Source organism: Gigantopelta aegis, chromosome 14, assembly GCF_016097555.1.
Source record: "Gigantopelta aegis isolate Gae_Host chromosome 14, Gae_host_genome, whole genome shotgun sequence".
Lineage (NCBI taxonomy): Eukaryota > Metazoa > Mollusca > Gastropoda > Neomphalida > Peltospiridae > Gigantopelta > Gigantopelta aegis.
Genome location: NC_054712.1, coordinates 45730438 through 45751211, shown reverse-complemented (window position 1 = coordinate 45751211; position 20774 = coordinate 45730438). Strand labels below are relative to the sequence as shown.

At 35.2% G+C, this 20774-nt stretch overlaps 2 protein-coding genes across 9 annotated transcripts in view; one reads left to right on the top strand and one right to left on the bottom strand.

The window, feature by feature from the left end:
* The window catches only part of LOC121389400, a 30351-nt gene that overhangs the window by 5836 nt on the left and 3741 nt on the right, over nucleotides 1-20774 (bottom strand). Inside the window, exons 1-4 of one of the 5 annotated variants that reach the window (XM_041521010.1) lie at nucleotides 16927-17251; nucleotides 5117-5244; nucleotides 3895-3967; nucleotides 2634-2802 (exon numbers count right to left, since the gene is read on the bottom strand). In XM_041521010.1, the coding sequence (XP_041376944.1) occupies nucleotides 2634-2802; nucleotides 3895-3967; nucleotides 5117-5172 (298 nt within the window). In that variant the 5' untranslated portion in view covers nucleotides 5173-5244; nucleotides 16927-17251. Of the gene's footprint in view, nucleotides 1-2633; nucleotides 2803-3894; nucleotides 3968-5116; nucleotides 5245-6680; nucleotides 6875-11704; nucleotides 11999-16926; nucleotides 17252-20774 lie in introns of those variants that run through there. The other 4 variants (XM_041521006.1, XM_041521008.1, XM_041521007.1 and 1 more) reach the window with 4 other exon arrangements.
* The window catches only part of LOC121389401 (protein NDRG3-like), a 56093-nt gene continuing 47629 nt past the window's right edge, over nucleotides 12311-20774 (top strand). For 2 of the 4 annotated variants that reach the window (XM_041521014.1, XM_041521011.1), the window contains exons 1-2: nucleotides 12311-12408; nucleotides 20348-20412. In XM_041521014.1, coding sequence (XP_041376948.1) covers nucleotides 20368-20412 — 45 coding nt within the window. In that variant the 5' untranslated portion in view covers nucleotides 12311-12408; nucleotides 20348-20367. Of the gene's footprint in view, nucleotides 12409-19052; nucleotides 19356-20347; nucleotides 20413-20774 lie in introns of those variants that run through there. The other 2 variants (XM_041521012.1, XM_041521013.1) reach the window with 2 other exon arrangements.

Below are 20774 nucleotides of genomic sequence, written 5' to 3'. Positions count from 1 at the left end.
GTGCAAGTGGTTTACACCTACCCATTGAGCCTTGCGGAGCACTCACTCAGGGTTTGGAGTCGGTATCTGGATTAAAAATCCCATGCCTCGACTGGGATAGTCCGGACAAGAAAAAGTTAATAGACAAGACGGATGTATGGACGGACAACATCATACCATAATATGACCCATCATAGACGGGCATATAAAAAGGTAATTTCAGGGAGTATTTTTGCTTCATAACAATGGCAGAACATCTCGGTCACTTTGAGGATGTGAAACCTGATTGGACAACTAAAATAAGTACGAAAAATATGTGAGCAAAAGTTACTAACTTCTACCTCCTTCATGTGGCTTTTAGTAAAAAATCAATCCAGTAGTAGTGATTTCCCTAGAAATTTGGCAAGGCATGATAGACCAAACAGTTTTGGGGCATTTTACCATTTTCGGGGCACTTGTATTTCATTAAAAACAGACAAAAATTAATTGAAATAAACATTAATGTAATTTATGTGTTTGCTTTAATAAATGAATGGCAAAAGATATAAAAGACCTATTTTATTAATTAATAATACCTTTTTTTGGTGTTTTATAAAGGCAATTTTAGAATTAATTACTGAAAAAGGCTTCTTTAATCTCAGGGCAGCATGGTGCTGATTGAGGCAAGATGGCACTAGACTATTGAGGCATGGTGCTGTACCATGCTAAAACAAATTAGGAAAAACACTACAGTAGTCTAAAGGTCAAGTCCAGAATTTAGCAGTGCAACCACATACAAGTCTCCTATAACCATTAAAGCCTCAAGCCAAGATCTTGTTATAGGGTCAGAAATTAAGAAATATTTCCACTGGCTTGAAATGTTACTAGTTTCCACGAAGAATCACTAGTCTTCCTACCACTGGGACACCAGTATTCGAGATTAAAATTCTTGGCCAGTATCCCAGTTGGATACTAACATTTCAAAATCTGGTATCCCACCTGAGAATTTAGTATTATATGGCATCCCGGTGGGATACTAGGGTTCTTGAAGTCTGGCTCTGCAAGGCTCAATGGGTAGGTGTAAAACCACTTGCACTGACCAGTGATCCATAACTGGTTCAACAAAGGCCATGGTTTGTGCTATCCTGCCTGTGGGAAGCGCAAATAAAAGATCCCATGCTGCTATTTGGAAGAGTAGCCCATGTAGTGGCGACAGCGGGTTTCCTCTCAAAATCTGTGTGGTCCTTAACTATATGTCTGACGCCATATAACCGTAAATAAAATGTGTTGAGTGCGTCGTTAAATAAAACATTTCTTTCTTTTTTCTTTGAAGTCTGGCATCCAAAATTAAATTCTGGTATCCCCAGGATATCGGGATACCGTTAATCTTGAACACTGCACACCCAGAGAAGCTGAAACCTACGTGAGTTGTAGCAAGCACGGCTCACACTGGAACCAATTTTGTTTCAGCAAATTTTCAAATATGTGAAGAACTTCCTTGAAAATTATTTTAAAGTGGTTAATTTAAAGAAAAATTTATTATTCAAAGAGTAAATTTATATTGTAGCCACTTTGTATAGAAATTAACACTTGGCTAATTTGGCAATGGACAGGGTGAGTCCTGAGAAAGCAGTCAAGGAACACGCTTTAGGCTATACCCACGAGTATAGTGATACCATGGCAAAATAGACCGACAGGCGGCATCTTAAAGTTGGGTCACACCTGCTAAGAATCACTAGCTTAAGGGACTAGCATATTTAAACTGTACTTGTTCCCAGCAAGTTCCACTCACCTGCAGCAAGGAGGGCGAATGTTTAGTTTCCATCCCTGTGTTATAAGAATTAACTTGGGCCCAAAACTCGACAAAGCTGGGCCTGGGTCTGGTGAAATATAGTGCATGTTCTATGTCATCTGCTGTAATTTGTTTCAGTTTGTGCCAGCACAGACATGGCATGGTTTGTCACATTCATTTCAGAGCATCTCATTTTTTTTTTTACTAGTACTATCTCACCAAACCCCAAAATCGGCTTTAGTGTTTTGGGCCTTAAAGTCATGTACCTAGAAAGGGTAAAGTGTTCGCTTGATGCACAGTCTGTCTAAGATCGATCCTCATCGTGTAGGCCCATTGGGCAATTTCTCATTCCAGCCAGTGCATCACGACTGGTATAACAAAGGCTGTGGTATGTCTGTGGGATAATGCATATAAAAAGATCCCTTACTACTAATGGAAAAATCTAGTGGGTTTCCTCTCTAAGACTATATGTCAAAATTACCAAATGGTTTGACATCCAATAGCCGCTGTTTACTAAATTAATGTGCTCCAGTGGTGTCATTAAACAAAACAAACTTTAACTGTACATAGATGCCTTGAAGATAAAGGGAGATAATGTATCCTAATTGGTCAAATAAGGTATGGTTCCTGTTGAATAAAGATGTATATTTATATAGCTCGGACTACTTTCTAAGAATATCCAAAGAAAGAAAGTTATCCCAAGATTTGACAGCTAATAGGACCAGATAATTTTTTTAAAAGATGAAATTAAGAAAAAAAGAGAGTAAGAAACAAGTTAGGCACTTCTTTCTTTGTGTCAGTTGGGTTACAGCAGATATTAAATTGTTCAAGATGGGACAAAGCACATGTACACTGAACTGCTCACTGCCTAGCAATGGCTAACCTTTCTTTGATACATCTTGTTTCGAAAGCTGTGGGAATTCTCCTTGCGGCAAGTAATTAGTTTTTACTTTCGTCGCTGGTATAAAACTCTGTAGCCCTATATTGACAGCCTCGATCAACTTTACTGTGATGGAACCAGCCGCGTCGATCCTCTTCTGTCCAGCACGTGTCTGGAATTATCAACCAGTCTAATTATACCTTCATACTATATGTACATATATAAACGAAAGACTGTAGTCACACAAATATACGAGGAACGTATTCCCTTTACACTGGAGGTGAAATTTCGTTAACACTGGTTGACCTACAAGTCTAAAACTTTACATCAAAAAACTATATGACCTACAAGTCGGTCAACCTTCACCTTCGTCTTTATGTTAGTGTGACAAAAACTACATTGAGTACCCCCCTGTTCTAAAAATTGTTTTATTAATAATAATAAAAACAAAAAATAATACAACTAATACTGAAAGAACCCTAATTGTTAGGCAGTTTCAAATATTTTTTGTTATTTCAGTCGCCACTTCATGGGCTACACTTTTCGATTAGCAGCAAGGGATCTTTTACATGCACCATACCACAGGCATGATAGTACATACCACAGCCTTTGTTACACAAGTTGTGGAGCACTGGCTGGAACGAGAAATAGCCCAATGGGTCCATCAACGGGAATCGACCCTAGACCGACCAAGCATCAAACGAATGCTTTACCACTGGGCTACGTCCCGCACCTTGATTATTTGAACTCTTGGTCTAAATAGCCCATAGAATTGTGTTCATGAAAAGCAGGCCTAATTTGATTATTTGAACTCTTGGTCTAAATAGCCCATAGAATTGTGTTCATGAAAAGCAGGCCTAATTTGATTATTTGAACTCTTGGTCTAAATAGCCCATAGAATTGTGTTAATGAAAAGCAGGCCTAATTTGATTATTTGAACTCTTGGTCTAAATAGCCCATAGAATTGTGTTAATGAAAAGCAGGCCTAATTTGATTATTTGAACTCTTGGTCTAAATAGCTCATAGAATTGTGTTAATGAAAAGCAGGCCTAATTTGATTATTTGAACTCTTGTTCTGAATAAGGAGAGGAAACCTGGCTCCACCACACAGGCCACTCCTACTAGTCCCTAGAGGGTGATCAATCCCACAACCATTCACACCTCAGATGAGTACTCTACCACTGGGCTACATCATACTCAGTCTCTGAGACAGGTAAATTTATGTTAAAATGTTTACCTGCGTACAGGTTAGCAACTTACTTACCTCATCTGTCATCAACGGAAGAGAGAAAGCCAGTTCTCGGATTTCATCACCACATTTCCTTCCATCAATTACTCTACAAAATATAAATGTATCACTGCATTAACCATAAAACAAAACAGGTTCACACAAACATTACACAGGACTCGAATGTAAGAATTTGTCTCCCACGGCAATTAAAAAAAAAAAATGCAATGGGTGGAACGGCCCATCGACAGCAATTTTGAACTTGCTCACAGCATTTTTTTTTTTTTAAGTGACTTTTACAGGAAATAAACATAACTGAAAGGTTATTTCACAGTATGTAGGCTACAAATATTTCAAATGTACAAATGTTATATACTGGTAGATAATGTACATCTATATGTAAGGGTATATATTTTGCCACTATTCAAGAGCTTTACCAATGGCACAAAACAATCATCGGTTATGTGGTCTACTTATGGCAATTTGTATCTGACAACGGCAATTGCTGTCGGTGCCATTGTTGAGTTCAAGCCCTGCTTACAAATTATGCAGACACAAGCAAACATTATTATAGGCCCCGTTCCACTAAGTGATCTTGGCGCTAGTCATCTTAGTGCTACTTATTAAATAACTGGTAGTAGTGGTATATTGAATAATTCCTTCAAATTCCTGTCGAGTCAACAATATTTCAGCTATACAGGGCTCACACTACCCATTGCCAAATTAGCCAACGGCTAATTTTTTGTCCAAACTGGTTACATTTATCATCTGACTAATAAAATCGTTAATATTCTAAAAAATACTCTCAACATCTGAAAATTGGCTGAATCAAAATGTTTTCTAGTGTGAGCCCAGCTTAGTAAATACTGTTTGTGATAGGTAAATACTGTGTCCGATGATTTTGACTACATACATTGTATGATAGGTAAATACCTTGTCTGATGATTTTGATACTGTGTGTGATAGGTAAATACCATGTCTAATGATTTTGATACTGTGTGTGATAGGTAAATACCATGTCTGATGATTTTGATACTGTGTGATAGGCAAATACCATGTCTGATGAGTTGGATACTGCGTGTGATAAGTAAATACCTTGTCTGATGATTTTGATACTGTGTGTGATCGGTAAATACCATGTCTTGATGACTTGGATACTATGTGTGATAGGTAAATACTTTGTGTGATGATTTGGATACTGTATATGATAGGTAAATACCTTGTGTGATGATTTTGATAAAGTGCAATTGATAAATACCGTGTCTGACGATTTTGACCTTGAAGGAGTGAGTAACAAACGCGTTCGCCATCCATCTCCACAGAAACCCAACATGGTTCAAAAATAGTCTTCTCAATTTGTATTTGAAATGGAGTCACAGGATACCTCTGGAAATAGAATTTTTTTTAAAAATTTTAACACTTTTATGTACATCAAGTGTATTCATACATAACTGCTCACTGATGAGTATAAATGGTATACTGTAAGGGAAATATCTTTACAGGAAAAATTCACATAAAAATTGCTAAATTATAATTTGAAAATTGCTAAATTATAATTTGAGAGAGCAAATTTAATTCCCTGCAAAATAATTCCCTTCAATAGTGAAAGGATCCCTGAAGGTCAGTGACGTCAGTTAGCCCAAACGCTATATCATCATTCAGGTACATGACAATGTGTCTGTAGCAGGCCTGCAGTACATTGACATACTTTTAACCACAGACTTTGCCCCATTTCTCAGGTTTTCCTCCAAATGAAAGAGAGTCACATTTGTGGCAATGAAGAATGGCTTATTTCCAAGTATTGAAATTAATAACAAAATCTGGATGACAGATATACCAGTATACAGCCCGATTCATCCATGATCGTTAATATTAACGGTATAAATGAGATTTATTTATATTTTTATCATTTCACTACTAATTTGGAAGGTCCAACATATATATAGAATATACATGTATACATGTGCAATCAGTGTTCCTTCATCTTGACTACCTATTCTACAGGGCTTCTATAATTTTTATAAAATCCACTAGCCATGGGGTCAGTAATTAAAAACGTTTACTACCCACGATTAAAAATCCACTAGCCCTATCTTACTTCAAGTAAATACAATTTGACTAATAATAATATAATCAGATATGTCACCTAAAGAGGGGAATGGAGCTTAAAAACAAAAAGATTGGGGGTGGTGGTGGGAGTGGGGTCTGGATATTCATATTTACAATATTCAGACTAAAATGCAGCATTTGACAACCTTTTTTCACTAGCCATCGGGCATTGCAATAGTAGTTATCTACTAGCCCAAAATTGAATATCCCTAGCCACAGGAGTCGGGTTGTATTCTGTATACAGTGTGGACTAGCATACATGTAACTGATGCACCTACATGGTGAAGATTTTCTTCTTCATTTCACTGATGATGTCATTGAGAATTTATTGTTCGCAAAATCCCTAGTTTGAGGAAGAAAATGTTTTATTTAATGACACACTCAACACATTTTATTTACCAGGCCAAATATGAGCCTTACAAGTGTGTTCGAAAAATGCATACTAGGATCACCTACAATGTACTCTAGCTTGGAAGGGAAGTGACATCAGCTCCTGCTGCTGCTGTATGCACTGACTAAACAAAGTTTATGCAATACATATATTTATGGTACGGCACTAGGTGAACACAGTTTGGGACATTGATGGCATTCTTGGAACCGGCATGACGTCACACGGCCTAGCTACCAATCATGCAGGTGTTTGGGGGTGAAGCAAAGCCTTAGTGATTACCGTTTTACATAGAATAAAATTATCATATTAACATTTTGCATACCTTGCATATTGTCATTTATTTTCTGTAGCCAACACATAGCAGCATGTCTAATGCGTATTATAGCAGCTTGGCTTGTCATATAACAGAAGCGAACAACGGGAATCTGAATTAGTACAATATATATTTATTACCAACGTGTTTTCGTACAGCTAGTATGTCGAGGGGACCTGACTAGAGGCAGGTTGGGCAGAATATAATTATTTGTTGATGCAATTTTCAGGTAATTTTAATTATAAATTTTAACAACTTTGAAATAATAAAATAATTATTAATATTATAATAATTATGATGTGGGCTACAAAATATATCATTTGTATGTATAATAAAATTTGTATGCATGATTCAAGATAATTATTTTTATGATATAATTAAACAATTGCAAAGTTGTTACTTTACAACTTTAAATTACAGTATTATTATTGTCATTTTATTATATAGATGTAATGGCAACAGTGAAAATGTTCCACTGAATACATTCTTTTATTCTTTAAAAAAAACCCAACAGTTTCTTGAAATAATAAAATGATTTTGTTTTTACAGATTGTGAAATTATCTCATGATGTTGGCCTTTCTTACTGGTTGAATGCAGGCGAAAAGAAAATAATAAAATATAGCCAACCTTAGACCTCGTCATCTAAGGGGAGCTATATCTCTCTCTAGCTACCCATCACTCCCCTGAGATTAGTTCAAGGAGAATAATATATAGCTCCCTTTGGTATGTGAATATTAATATTTTAAATTGCCCCCCCCATAATCTAATTTAGGGGAGCAATTAATAACTCCCCTCAGTTATTTTCATGTCACGGTTTACAACCTACTAAAAGATAGTGTTACCTCATCAAACAAACATACAAATGTTTTAATAACAGGGTTTAACATGGTATATTTATTAATAAAACACAAAAACATACCTGAGTAAATAATGATATATAATATATATATATATATATATATATATATATATATATATATATATATATATATATATATATTGGTGTTGTTTTATATCTAGTCAAAGTGGATACTGCAGATATGTTCTTGTTCAGTCTTGTGCTGTACTGGAATTGTTATTGCAATTAAAATGTAAGTAATACATACAAAACTAATTTTTTATAATATATACAACTGGAGAAAGGAGATGGAGACAAATTTGACTGTTAGTAAACTGATCTATATCAATATGCCTTCTGCTAGACTACATATATTTAACCAAAGTTGCTTTTAACCTGGGTTAAATTACCTCTTGTACTTATGCAGCAAATTAAAGGAACATGTATTAATGAGATGGTTAAATGCTATATTATTCTCCATGTCAGTGTTTTCAGAAAGGAAAACAAATATCAGATATGGCAGATGACCATTTTATTGCAGGTAATTACTGAAGCAGATTATACACACACACACACACACATATATATATAAACACAGTAAATACTAAACAGTCTATTATTTTAGTTTCAGAGATTAAGTATACCTTTTTTGTTTAATACACTATACATTTGGGCTATTACACGTAGGAACAATATCTGGAGTGAGGGAGGGGCAAAATCTCTAGTAGTAGGGATAGTCTTGGAAGGGGTGGGGGAGAAGCCATATATATATATATATATATATAGAGAGAGAGAGAGAGAGAGAGAGAGAGAGAGAGAGAGAGAGAGAGAGAGAGAGAGAGAGAGAGAGAGAGAGAGAGAGAGAGAGAGAGAGAGTAGAACTAGAAGAAAACAACCTATATTTTCGTACTGCAGGCCTGCTACAGACACATTTGCAAAAAAATATTAATTACAGTTTAAGCTACTACTTATATTGTAATTATTATATATATGTAATTTAATGGTATATACTTATATTGTAATTATTATATATATGTAATTTAATGGTATATACTTATATTATAATTATTATATATATGTAATTTAATGGTATATACTTACATTGTAATTATTATATTATATATGTAATTTAATGGTATATACTTTTATTTTAAAAATTAAAAATAAATAAATAAATAAGATGTAGTACCTGAAGTATGGCAAAATAAATACAAGTATAGAGAATGTCCAAGTTACTATAAAATTAGATTAAATGAAAAATGAAGACCACACAAATTTGATGATAAAACGAGTATACTCTTTATTCAAGAACTGGATGCATCCGTTTTGTTTTTTTCATAGATGTCGATGGAATTGTGTATTTTATTTATAGTATATAACGTCAAAATTTTATCATTGCACATGCTTTAACCACTGTGGTTGCTATTAATGTCGGTTAGTGTCGACAAGCAACAACATTAAACTCAACAGGTCACATTCCATCAGGTTTGTCACGTTTTAGTTCATCTACCCAGAAGCAGCGTCTGGCCTCATCGTTTCAAAATTTATAAAACAATATCTTTTTTAACATCATATTATGATCTATGCAGCCAACTGCAAAACATTTTGTAGGCATCTTGGCCGTTAACTGCTGTAAATTATCGACGAAAGTTGCCTCATTTCACTATCAAACCATAGGTAACTAAGGAAAAGCTTCACGTATGCACGTGACAAACAATGGCGGCCAGGGGTCGAAGTACCTGTATGTTTGGTTCTGAGAATATATTAAGCTGGGATAATGTATTATTATAATAATTACATATATATGACATATTATATACTAGTATTATTAATTATTCACTGAAACAAGAAAACTTTCGGATGGGTAAGTGTAAAAATATTATGGGCAAGTAAGAATGCTAATCCAAAATATATATTTTTAACACATTTGCACACAAAACAAAACCAAAACTAAAATTTCTTCAAAATTATCTTTATTACCCAACATAATAAATTGGGAGGGGCAAACCAACGAATTGTTGGAGGCGAACTAACAATTCGTCGAGGACGAAATGACTGGCAGCGAACAGACACTTGGTAGAGACCGCATCGGAAGACTGGTAGCGCTACTCACATCCGTTACACCATTGCCAAATGCAAGGTTTGAAAAGCACATGTTAGTTAACGTCTATAAAACATTTATTGTTTAATATTGGAAGAATACCAGTACTTGTAACAGGTATAAAATACATTGATAAAACTTTATAACAAATATAGAACTCGTTTTACTTGCCACTTTACGTTTTATTCAGTAGCAAAGTGAAAAAGTAGCGATATCGCATTTAATTATTGAAAAATAGTGTTGTTGTCATTATTGCAAGTATTTATTTTTGTGAGGTAATTAAATTTAATTTATTACTCTTGCAGTACATGACAAAATTTAGATGTTTTGATTTATTGTATAACTGTGATCGCCCGTTAACAACATCTTCCTGTTTGTCTGTTTACTACAATCCAAGATGGCGGATATTTGTTTACATTTTCAATGATTTGTTATTATGAATACATTTATTGTGGCCCTGACACATCTGTTGTTAGGGAATCACATAAAAATAATCCCTATAACCACATCTTTATAATTAACGGATGTAGGACAAAATGTCACTGGAAAAAATGTCAAAATATCAACTATTAATATTAGTATTAAAGTGGAAGGAAGGAAATGTTTTATTTAACGACACACTCAACACATTTTATTTACAGTTATATGGCATCAGACATATGGTAAAGAACCACACAGATATTGTGAGAGGAAACCCACTGTCGCCACTTCATGGGCTACTCTTTTTTGATTAGCATCAAGGGATCTTTTATATGCACCATCCCACCGACAGGATAGTACACACCACAGCCTTTGTTACACCAGTTGTGGAGCACTGACTGTAATCAATTAAAGTGGTACCCAGGTAAAAATGTCAACTTTGACATTATACTTAATATGTAAAAAAAACTTTTTAAAATCCTAACCATGTATTCTACGACTTTTCGTTTCACCAATTAAACCACTGTTTGCACACCTTTGACAATGACAGCACTAAATGTGTATATAATTGTCTCAATAACACAGCATGGGTGATGTAAAAAAAATTAATGCCACTAACTTATTTTTAAAAAATCAAAAACCATACAAACAATGAAGCATTCTCTCTAATTATTCCAAATTTTGTAATTATGAAGAAACTCGATTTCCCAAAACCTAACACATACATCTGTTATCTCTCTTGCTCTGTCCTTTTCCTCTGTCCCCCTCTTTCACTGTCTCACTTCTCTCTATCTCTCATATAACACACACACACACACACAAGTTGACATTTTGACAGAGATACAACATTAATGGTACACATTTTGTCTTCTTACATATTGACCATTGACCTGTATATATCACTTTTTCCATGGCCGACTGATGCTCTTTACTCTGTACAATTGAATGCTGTGATAATGTGTGTAACGAATGAGGAGTTATATGTAGCACATGACGATGATGGTAATGTTCATTTGTAATGCACAAATGAGTTTTATTACATTCCACATGTTGTATGATATATGCTTGCAACAAAAATGGCCATTTTCTTATGTTGAACCCTTTTTGAGGGTGGATGGGTATTATAATGACCAATTAGTCGATTATACTGATTATATTAATGGTACTGAAGGTATTTTATTTGAAAATAATGAATACATTCCTACAATTTTGAGTGTGCCAAACTTTTTGGGGTTTTATTTTTTTTTGCAAAACGGAGTTACCTACCCTGATTACAAATGTTTTATTTTGGGGGGTCAGGGCTAATTGAATTATTTTTTTATTTTATTTTTTAAATTCTTTTAAAGGTATTTCTTCAGTATAGCAAAAAATCAATATCATTCTTGTCATATTTAAAAAGTGTCCGCGGTCCCTACACTTGGGTCAAAACATCCGGTACCCCCACCTAACACATACTTTTCAAGGTAGGATTTTCCTTTGGTACCGTCATTAACCCTAACCCTACATCAATCATCAATGTATGATAAGTATTTATAATCATAATATTAATAATGTTCTTTAAAGGGGACAGTGCCAAAGGAAAGTCCTACCCTTTTGAATAATTTACATGTGAAAATTGCCTAAACCTAAAACATTTCCATGACGACTTGGAAGAAGAAAAATCTGTTAATGACCTGTCCCTTGGTAAACACTAACGTCTTTTGGTCTCCATTACTCGGGTGGTCGGTATCATCATCATGATCATCATGTGACTCTTCTATCACGTAAGAATCTTTCGTATGTAAATTAATGGGTACATAACATTTGCCATTTAACCAGTATTCGTTTAGTACATTGTTTGCCATAATTAACCTGAACGAAAATAACTTATGTTCCGGCATTTTCTCTTTTTTTAATCGTGCTGAAATAGTTTTTTAAAAATAACTTCTACTTTTCGCGGATATTTGCTTCATCTCTTGTGAAATATCCACAAGGTATAGGTTATGAATCGTACGTTGGTTAAACGAGCCAGAAACCCGACATACAGATCAGTTTTGTTTATTTGTTCACTTTTTGTTTCATTGGCATTTCCTCTATTCAGAAATGTTCAAATACGTAAACATAACTTTAGCGAATGTGTACCGCCTCATAATTATTGTTAGATGCAATATTTAAATTATTTAAAAAGTGGATTGGTATAGCCTCAAGTCAGAAAAGCTTGTTTTGCGAATAGTAGTTATGAACTACGTCATCATATTCTACTGGTAGATTTCCCAATCATTATCCAATCACATTGACGTTTACAACCTCTGACTTTCTTTCCTGTTTTGATGATATTAAAAAGGAAGAAAACAAAGTCGTATTTTTGATATAGTTGATGAATTTTGAAAGTGCTTTGGTAGGTAGATCGTGTATTTGTAGTTTTTAGAATGACTAAATGTAATTGTTTACAACAACCACAAAATTGCTGACCTTTCACAGTAAAATAAAATTGGTAGACTGTAGAACGTAGTAGGCCAAGGTGACAGTGACATCATTAGACATTACGGACAGTTGTTTGAACAGTTCCGGATCACTGATTTACACATTGTATAAAATTAGTACATGTAATACATTTGCCTTTAAATACATCTTGTAACATTATATGAAATACAGAAATCAGTTGTTGGAGCTGTTATTAACAATTAGTATTCAATTAAAATGATTGATTAGGCAAGGCTTAAGTTTTGGACTGATAATGATATGCAAATTGAATATTCCAACAATATTTGATGCACATTATTGCTTAAAATCAATAAGTATATTGGTATGTATGTAATTAATAAAATGGTAAACATGTGACAGTGATTATATATAATGAGTCTAACCATTTTGCTCCATCCCACTGAGTCTGCCCTGTTCAAAGCTCTTGTGGGACTAGACGTAGCCTAGTGGTAAAGTGCTCACGTTAGGCTTATGTGCAGTCAGTCTAAGATCAATCCCTGTCAGTTGGCCCATTGGGCTATTTCATGTTCCAGCCAGTGCGCCACAACATGTATATCAAAGGCCGTGGTATATGCTCTCCTGTCTGTGAGATGGTGCATATAAAAGATCTCTTTCTCTCTTAAACTATATGTCAAAATTACAAAATGATAAAACATCTAATAACCAATGATTAATAAATCAATGTATGGGGTCGAATTTCAATTTTTGGGGGGCACGGCAAGTGTTGCCTTCATTTTAATAACAAAAATTAGGACACCAAGGCAAGTTGAAGGGTCACGTAGGCAAACTTTTCCGTCAAAAGAGGCCCACGAAGGCAACTTACATGTATTTTCTATCAAGTTTCTGACAAAAATTATTTCACCTTATGGTCTTGGATTCTGTTTATTTTTGCAGGGCTAGAATTTTATAAAAATCCACTAGCCATGGGTTCAGTGATTTTTAAAATGTACTAGCCATGATTAAAAATTCACTAGCCCTACTTTAAATAAATAAAATTTTACTACTAATAATAATCAGATATGTCACCTAAATAGGGAGCTTAGCTTAAAAATCCTTAGATTGGGGTGGAAAGAGAAGGGCAGGATGTTCATATTTACAAAATATGTAAATGCTGCATTTGACAAGGTTTTTTTCCCACTAGCCATCGGGCTAGTTATAGTAATTATTTACTAGCCCAACACTGAATATCACTAGCCATGGGAGTGGGGCTACCATAATCTAGAATCCTTGTTTTAATACAGCTATATGCCATAATAATGTAGTTAACAAAATTAATAACATGTAGCATATATATGCTACATTTTCCTTAAATGCCCAATGTAGCAGATACTCTACATTATTAAAAGTATATTAAAAAATCAACATGGAAGTGTTCAATGTATACTGATACCTGTAAGTTGAATGAATATGATAATTTATTATATTTATTTTGAGTACTTGAGCACTAGAGGGTTAAAATAAATGAATGCGTCAGATATGTGGGCACGGCACAAGACTAAGTACTTCATCCTTCAGGACCACCACCTGGTCCTGTAGGAGGACTGCCACTCTCAGGACTGGCTTGACAGAATGAAGTTTGTGACCGCAATGTTCCAGTCACCATGCCAAGTCGAAAAGATATATTGGTTAATATGATATTTAAATTCATAAATGTATAAGTCACAAAGAATATATTTTTAAATTTTGTCAACTTAAACTGCTGTAAGTAATTTTTATGGACATTTTAGCACATTTTGTTTTACGTCTTGGTATAATTGATCTGTCACTTGTGTCCGACTTCGCTATATGTGATTTTTCATGTTACATATTGTGTCATTTCTAAATAATAACATGCTGGGTTTTAAGAAGAAGAAAAAAATTCGAAGGGCACAGTGGCAAAAAAGTTACCAGGTATGGCAATGCAGCATTTTTCTTGGCGTCAACACCGTAAGATTTTAGGATCCATATAATGGCAAGTAAGGAGGACAAAATTCGAACCCTGCTATGTGCTCTAGTGGTGTCAAAAACAAAGTTTCACTTTCCCACCCTCAGATGAGCAGAAACACATTCCACAGAGCAATCTTAGCACTTGGGACCCAGGTTGTTAAACATAAAAGTAAATGTATCACATCAGGAACTGAGAAAAAGAACATACTGTTCCAGGGTTTCTACCAGAGGGTAAATCGGGTATGGCGCCATACCCAATTTTTTTACAGATTTTTTTAGTTAACCTTTTGACAAAATTAATTACTCTTATCATTAATGTATTATTTTCTTAACCCTAACTCTAAACTTAACCCATTTTCTTTCAGGGGGAGGCTCCCCATATCCCCCGTTGACTGGTTGCATTCAGTTCTATAGTGCAATACCCAAAAATTTCATTATGGCAGAAACACTGCAGTCTGTTGATTTTTGTGGAATAATGAAACAGAAATGCATCTCAATAATTAATATCCACCCCAGTAAGCCAGCAATAAGTATATATATTATTGTTCTATACAAAATAAATGTGAGACTGTATAAGTCAGAAACCTACATACAGAATTCATAAAATGACAGTTTACTTAGTTATTCTTTTAGTTGCTTTCACCTGTAATTCCTGTTTAGGAGATATAAAATTTACCAGCCTCTGTGATGCAGTGGTTAAGCCATTGGACTACAGGCTGGTAGGTACAGGGTTTGCATCCCGGTACCTGCTCCAACCCAGAGTGAGTTTTAATGACTCAATGGGTAGGTGTAAGGCCACTACACCCTCTTCTCTCTCACTAACCACTAAACAACTAACCCAGTGTCCTAGACAGACAGCCCATTTTTCACAGTTATGGCTGTTGAACTTGGGAGATATGAACATTTATTTTCCAGAAATTTTGTCCGGAATGCCTCAAGATACCGAGTTGAAATTTTGTGTTTACCTTTGTCATGTATTGTTACAGATCAAGTTTGACTTTCATGTTAATTTATCTATTTGTTTTACAAAGTTATGGCCCTTTAACATTTCAGCAGCAATCCGTTACATGTACTTTCATTGCGGGGCGGGACATAGCCCAGTGGTAAAGCGGTCACTAGATGCGCGGTCGATCTGGGATCGATCCCCATTGGTGGGCCCATTGGGCTATTTCTCATTCCAGCCAGTGCACCACAACTGTCATATCAAAGGCTGTGGTATGTACTACCCTGTCTGTGGGATGGTGCATATAAAATAACCCTTGCTGCTAATCGAAGAGAGTAGCCTATGAAGTGACGACAGTGGGTTTCCTCTCTCAATATCTGTGTGGTCCTTAACCATATGTCTGATGCCATATATAACCGTAAATAAAATGTGTTAAGTGCGTCGTTAAATAAAACATTTCTTTCTTTCTTTGATGCCATATAACCGTAAATAAAATGTGTTGAGTGCGTTGTCAAATAAAACATTTCTTTCTTTGTACCTTCATCAGGGGATTGCATGTCTCTGTTACATGTTTAATATTTTTACTCAGGAGTAGAGGTGGCTATTCCTGAGTAGAGAAGGATGTTACATAAATAACTGAGAATTACAATCTCCTAAAGTGTGTTTTATTTAACGACACCACTAGAGCACATTGATTTATTAAATATCGGCTATTGGATGTCAAACATTTGGTAATTTTGACATATAGTCTTAGGAAACACGCTCCATTTTTCCATTAGTAGCAAGGGATCTTTTATATGCACCATTTCATAGACAGGATAGCACATTCCACAGCCTTTGATATCAGTCGAAGAACACTGGCTAGAATGAGAACTAGCCTGATCATGCATCAGGCAAGCCATGGGATCAGTGTTTTTTAAAATTTAATAGCCACGAATAAAAATTCACTAGCCCTCCTACTTTTATTTAAGTTAATACAATTTTACTAAATAATAGTAATAATCAGATATGTCACTTAAAAACACTAACACTGGGGTGTTAGGGTGGAGTCAGGATATTCATATTTACAAAATAGACTTAACTGCAACATTTGATCAATGTTTTTCACTAACCGTGGGCATGGCAATAGTAGTTATTTACTAGCCCAACATTAAATATCACTAGCCATGGGAGTGGGGCTACCATAATCTAGAAGCCCTGCAAGCATTTTACCACAGGGCTATGTCCCACCCTACAGTCCCTTAATGCAGGCTGCGATATGCTGCTGAAGTGTTGGTCATAAATTGTGATGAAAGCGAAAAGCCAAACATTACCAAGTGAAAACAACCTGTTCAGTCTGAGTCACTGAAAAGTTATGTAATAATAAATAACAAAACACTTCAGTGTTATTCCTTCATAAAGAAGCATTGTTTGAGATATAACAATACGTATTTATCAACAACTGAATGTCCCTGTATTAATAACCTTCACAGAGAGATAGTGGGTTACTTTTCATTTAAAACAAAACGCCCACATTATTACAAAACTTTATACATCTTCAATTAGATCTGTAAAAACTCTCACCTTTGTTTCGTCTGATACCCAGCTGAAAATACTCTAAACACTACCAAGAATTGTTTATCATTGCTGGCTCTCTTTGAGTGTCAGGTTAGGCACCTCCTCCTTTTAGATAACCTTGAACCTGTTTTACGTGTGACAGTATTGCCAGGTTATGTTTTGGGTTTTTTGAGATGTGTAATAGGAATACAATGTAATATCACTGATTTACTGCATGGTTATAAACAGTTAAAAACAGCTACTGTGAAAAACATTATGAGTGCTTTTATATTTTATTACATTATTCAAAGATTTGTACTGTTATTTATTAATATTAGTATGCAAGGTTTATTATGCATAGTGAGCACCAGTCACATGATATATCTATATAGTACTGTTACTGTTAAGTCTGTTCCATTATCTATAGAGGGTTGGGACAGGAGTGACTAATAATTAATTAAAGTTTGTTTTGTTTAACGACACCACTAGAGCACATTGATTTATCAATCATCGGCTATTGGATATCAAACACAAGGTAATTCTAGCAGTCTTAGAGAGGAAACTCACTAAATTTTCAATTAGTAGCAAAGGATCTTTTATATGCACCATCCCACAGACAGGATAGCACATACCATGACGTGTACTGCCTGTACGAGCAATAGCCCAATGGGCCCACTGACGGAGATCGATCCCACACCAACCTCGCAGCAGGTGAGCACTGTGCCACTAAACTACATCCCGCTTGGTGGGTTTGCTGTGCTTTTTCCCTATTGATAGAGCACTTTTTTTCTTTTTTTATATGTCTCTAAAAATGTCTTCCCCATAATTAAATCATCCCTTAAATTAAATATCCTACTGACGTGTGCCCAGCCACTGGCCTCTCCAGAGACTAGGCACAGGATGGACGTGCCTGAACCTTTGTTGGACATAGGCACATTAATAAAGTTTCATAGACCAGGACATGGTATGCTTAGGTCATAGGACAAAACTCCATTGGTGTACCCAGTCTCAGATTTTGGTTTCCTGTTCTAACCAGTGCCATGGGCCCATTGGGCTATTTCTCATTCCAGCCAGTGCACCACATTTGGTATATCAAAGGCCATGGTATGTGCTATCTTGTCTGTAGGATGGTGCATATAAAAGATCCATTGCTACTAATGGAAAAATGTAGCAGGTTTCCTCTGTAAGACTGTATATTAAAAAAATTACCAAATATTTTATATCCAATAGCTGACGATTAATAAATCATTGTGCTCTAGTGGTGTTGTTAAACAAAACAAACTTTACACTCGTGTAAATCTAAAACAGGTTTTGTAATTCGGACCAATAAGTTTTAACTTTTTCCCCCATACAGTACACACATTTGGTTTAAAAAATTTTTTTTTAAAAATGCCATTGTGTTCCACCCATGTGATCTATTGTGGAATTTTTTTCTTTGGGAACAGTGCATATAGTTTAAAAAATACATTTACAAACTTGTGTTCAGGTATGATGCTCCTGTGAATGTCACAGTGAACTGCACTGTTGTCACAATAAATTAGTGCCACACCCACAGACATGTGACGTTATATGCATTTTACCATGTTTTCTTCCTACCACTTAGCTGGGAAGGGAATGGACAGGAATATGTATTTAACAACACTTCAGCACATTTTAAAATATGGCTCTCAGGTTTCTAATATATTTTTATGGTGAGAGAGAGAGAGAGAGAGAGAGAGAGAGAGAGAGAGAGAGAGAGAGAGAAACCTGCATATGCATGTATATGTCATAACCTTCGGTATATCAGTATCTGTATTGACAGGGCGGGATATAGCCCAGTGGTAAGGCACTCACTCGATGTTTAATCTGTCTAGGATTGATCCCCATCAGTGGACCCATTGGGCTATTTCTTGTTCTAGCCAGTGCACCACAATTGGCATATCAAAGGCAATGGTATGTGCTATCCTGTGTAGGATGGTGCATATAAAAGATCCCTTGCTACTAATAGAAATATGTAGCGGGTTTCCTCTCTAAGACTACAGTATATGTCAAAATTACCAAATACTTGGCATCCAAGAAGCTGGTGATTAATAAATCAATATGCTCTAGTGGTGTTGTTAAACATTACAAACTAACTTAACTGTATAGACAGTATAGAACTGATCATGTCAGACACCACCTACCACAGCTGTAGTTTAAAATGTGCTGGGGTGTTGTTAAACACACACTTCCTTCTTTTGTTCATGGTATGTGTATGTATGTGTGTACCTTGTACATGATTATTTCCCTGAGGTATTCCACACTATACACATACATCATGTAATAGCCCCAGGCAGATCTCCATGAGTGTACTTTCACTGGTATGGAAATCACTAGCCATGGTATGTGAAGACTATAAACGTCAGGCCGCCTATAAAATAGTTTGTGTTCCATGCGTGACCAGCATGATGGATGTCTTTAACAAAGTGTTAGGCATGGTGAGTATTGGTGATGTTTGACAGTCCCGTGACAAGTCGTTCCGGTGCACTGTTTTGTTTGTAAATGGCTGTATTTATTAAAAAATAAAGAAAATGAAAGAAAAATATGTTGTTGTCTTTAATAATAAAAAAACATTTTTTCGTTTCCATTCCCAGTGATAATAGGAACAATATGCATCCAGATTCAATTGTCTCTGTGAAATCGAGAGGTCTTCTGTTTGACAAAAACTTAAAAATATATGTGTAGTAAGGGTTAATTTAATTTATTTCTACTTGTAAGCATTTTCATGTCCGAGTAGCAATCTTCTGATTTATTTGATTATGTGTGTTTGTGTACGTGCATACATGTTTGTGTGCGTGCGTACATGTTTGTGTGTGTGTCCAAATAACTCGGCCATCAAATTGACAGTTATATGAATTTGTATTTGTATTTTTGTCTGTTTTTACCACACTTTTTTGTATGTTTTTATTTCTGTCTGTTTTACTAACTCACAGGTATTTGTGTTGTATTTCTATCTTCCTTTTTTTTTTTGGGGGGGGGGGGGGGGGGGGGACTGACAGTTAGATGTGTTTTTATTTCTGTCTAATTTGACCAAACTGGCAGTTAACTGTTTTTATTTCTGTCTGTTTTTACCAAACTGGCAGTTAAATGTTTTTTTATTTCTGTCTAATTTGACCAAACTGGCAGTTAACTGTGTTTTCATTTCTGTCTTATTTTTCTAAACAGGGCTCATTATTTTGAAGCTCTCTTATAGTGCTATGAAATCATAAAACCATCGTAGGTTGTGACGTCACCACAGCTAGCACATGTCTTAGTGACGTCATAGCTTACGATAGTTTTACGATGTCATAGCACTTCGAAAATATGGGTACTGAATCCTGACAGCTATTTGTGTTTTGATTTGTCTGGTTTTACCAAACTGACAGTTGTTTTTGTTTTGATTTCTGTCTGCATGTTGACTGTGTTTATTTTGAGTTTGTTCGTTTGACAGGTTTTCCCCATCTTATAAGAATGGAGACTCACCGTCTGTTGTCAAATTTGTCCGTCGACGAGGAGGTTAGCATGCTTTTTTTGTTTGTTTTCATTTCTTTAATTCACCTTTTGTTTGTTAGACTAACAATACCAGTAGTCTTCTTTATTTTATACTGTTCTGAACTTCAGCACATACACAACCAGAAGTTTGTTTCATAAATAAGAGCTCAGATACAAGAACATCAATAAATAATAACTATTTTAGTAGGTCTGTCTCTCATCTCACAAAAGCCTATGATTGCCATCTCAGTAAAAAAAAAAAAAAAATTAAAGATAGCAAACATTAGAATACAACTTGCCATTTTACTAAGGATTTCATGATCAAGTCTAAAAGATGTGAATGTGAGTACTTAGTCTTTGGAGATAATTTTTTTTTAAATCTTTCT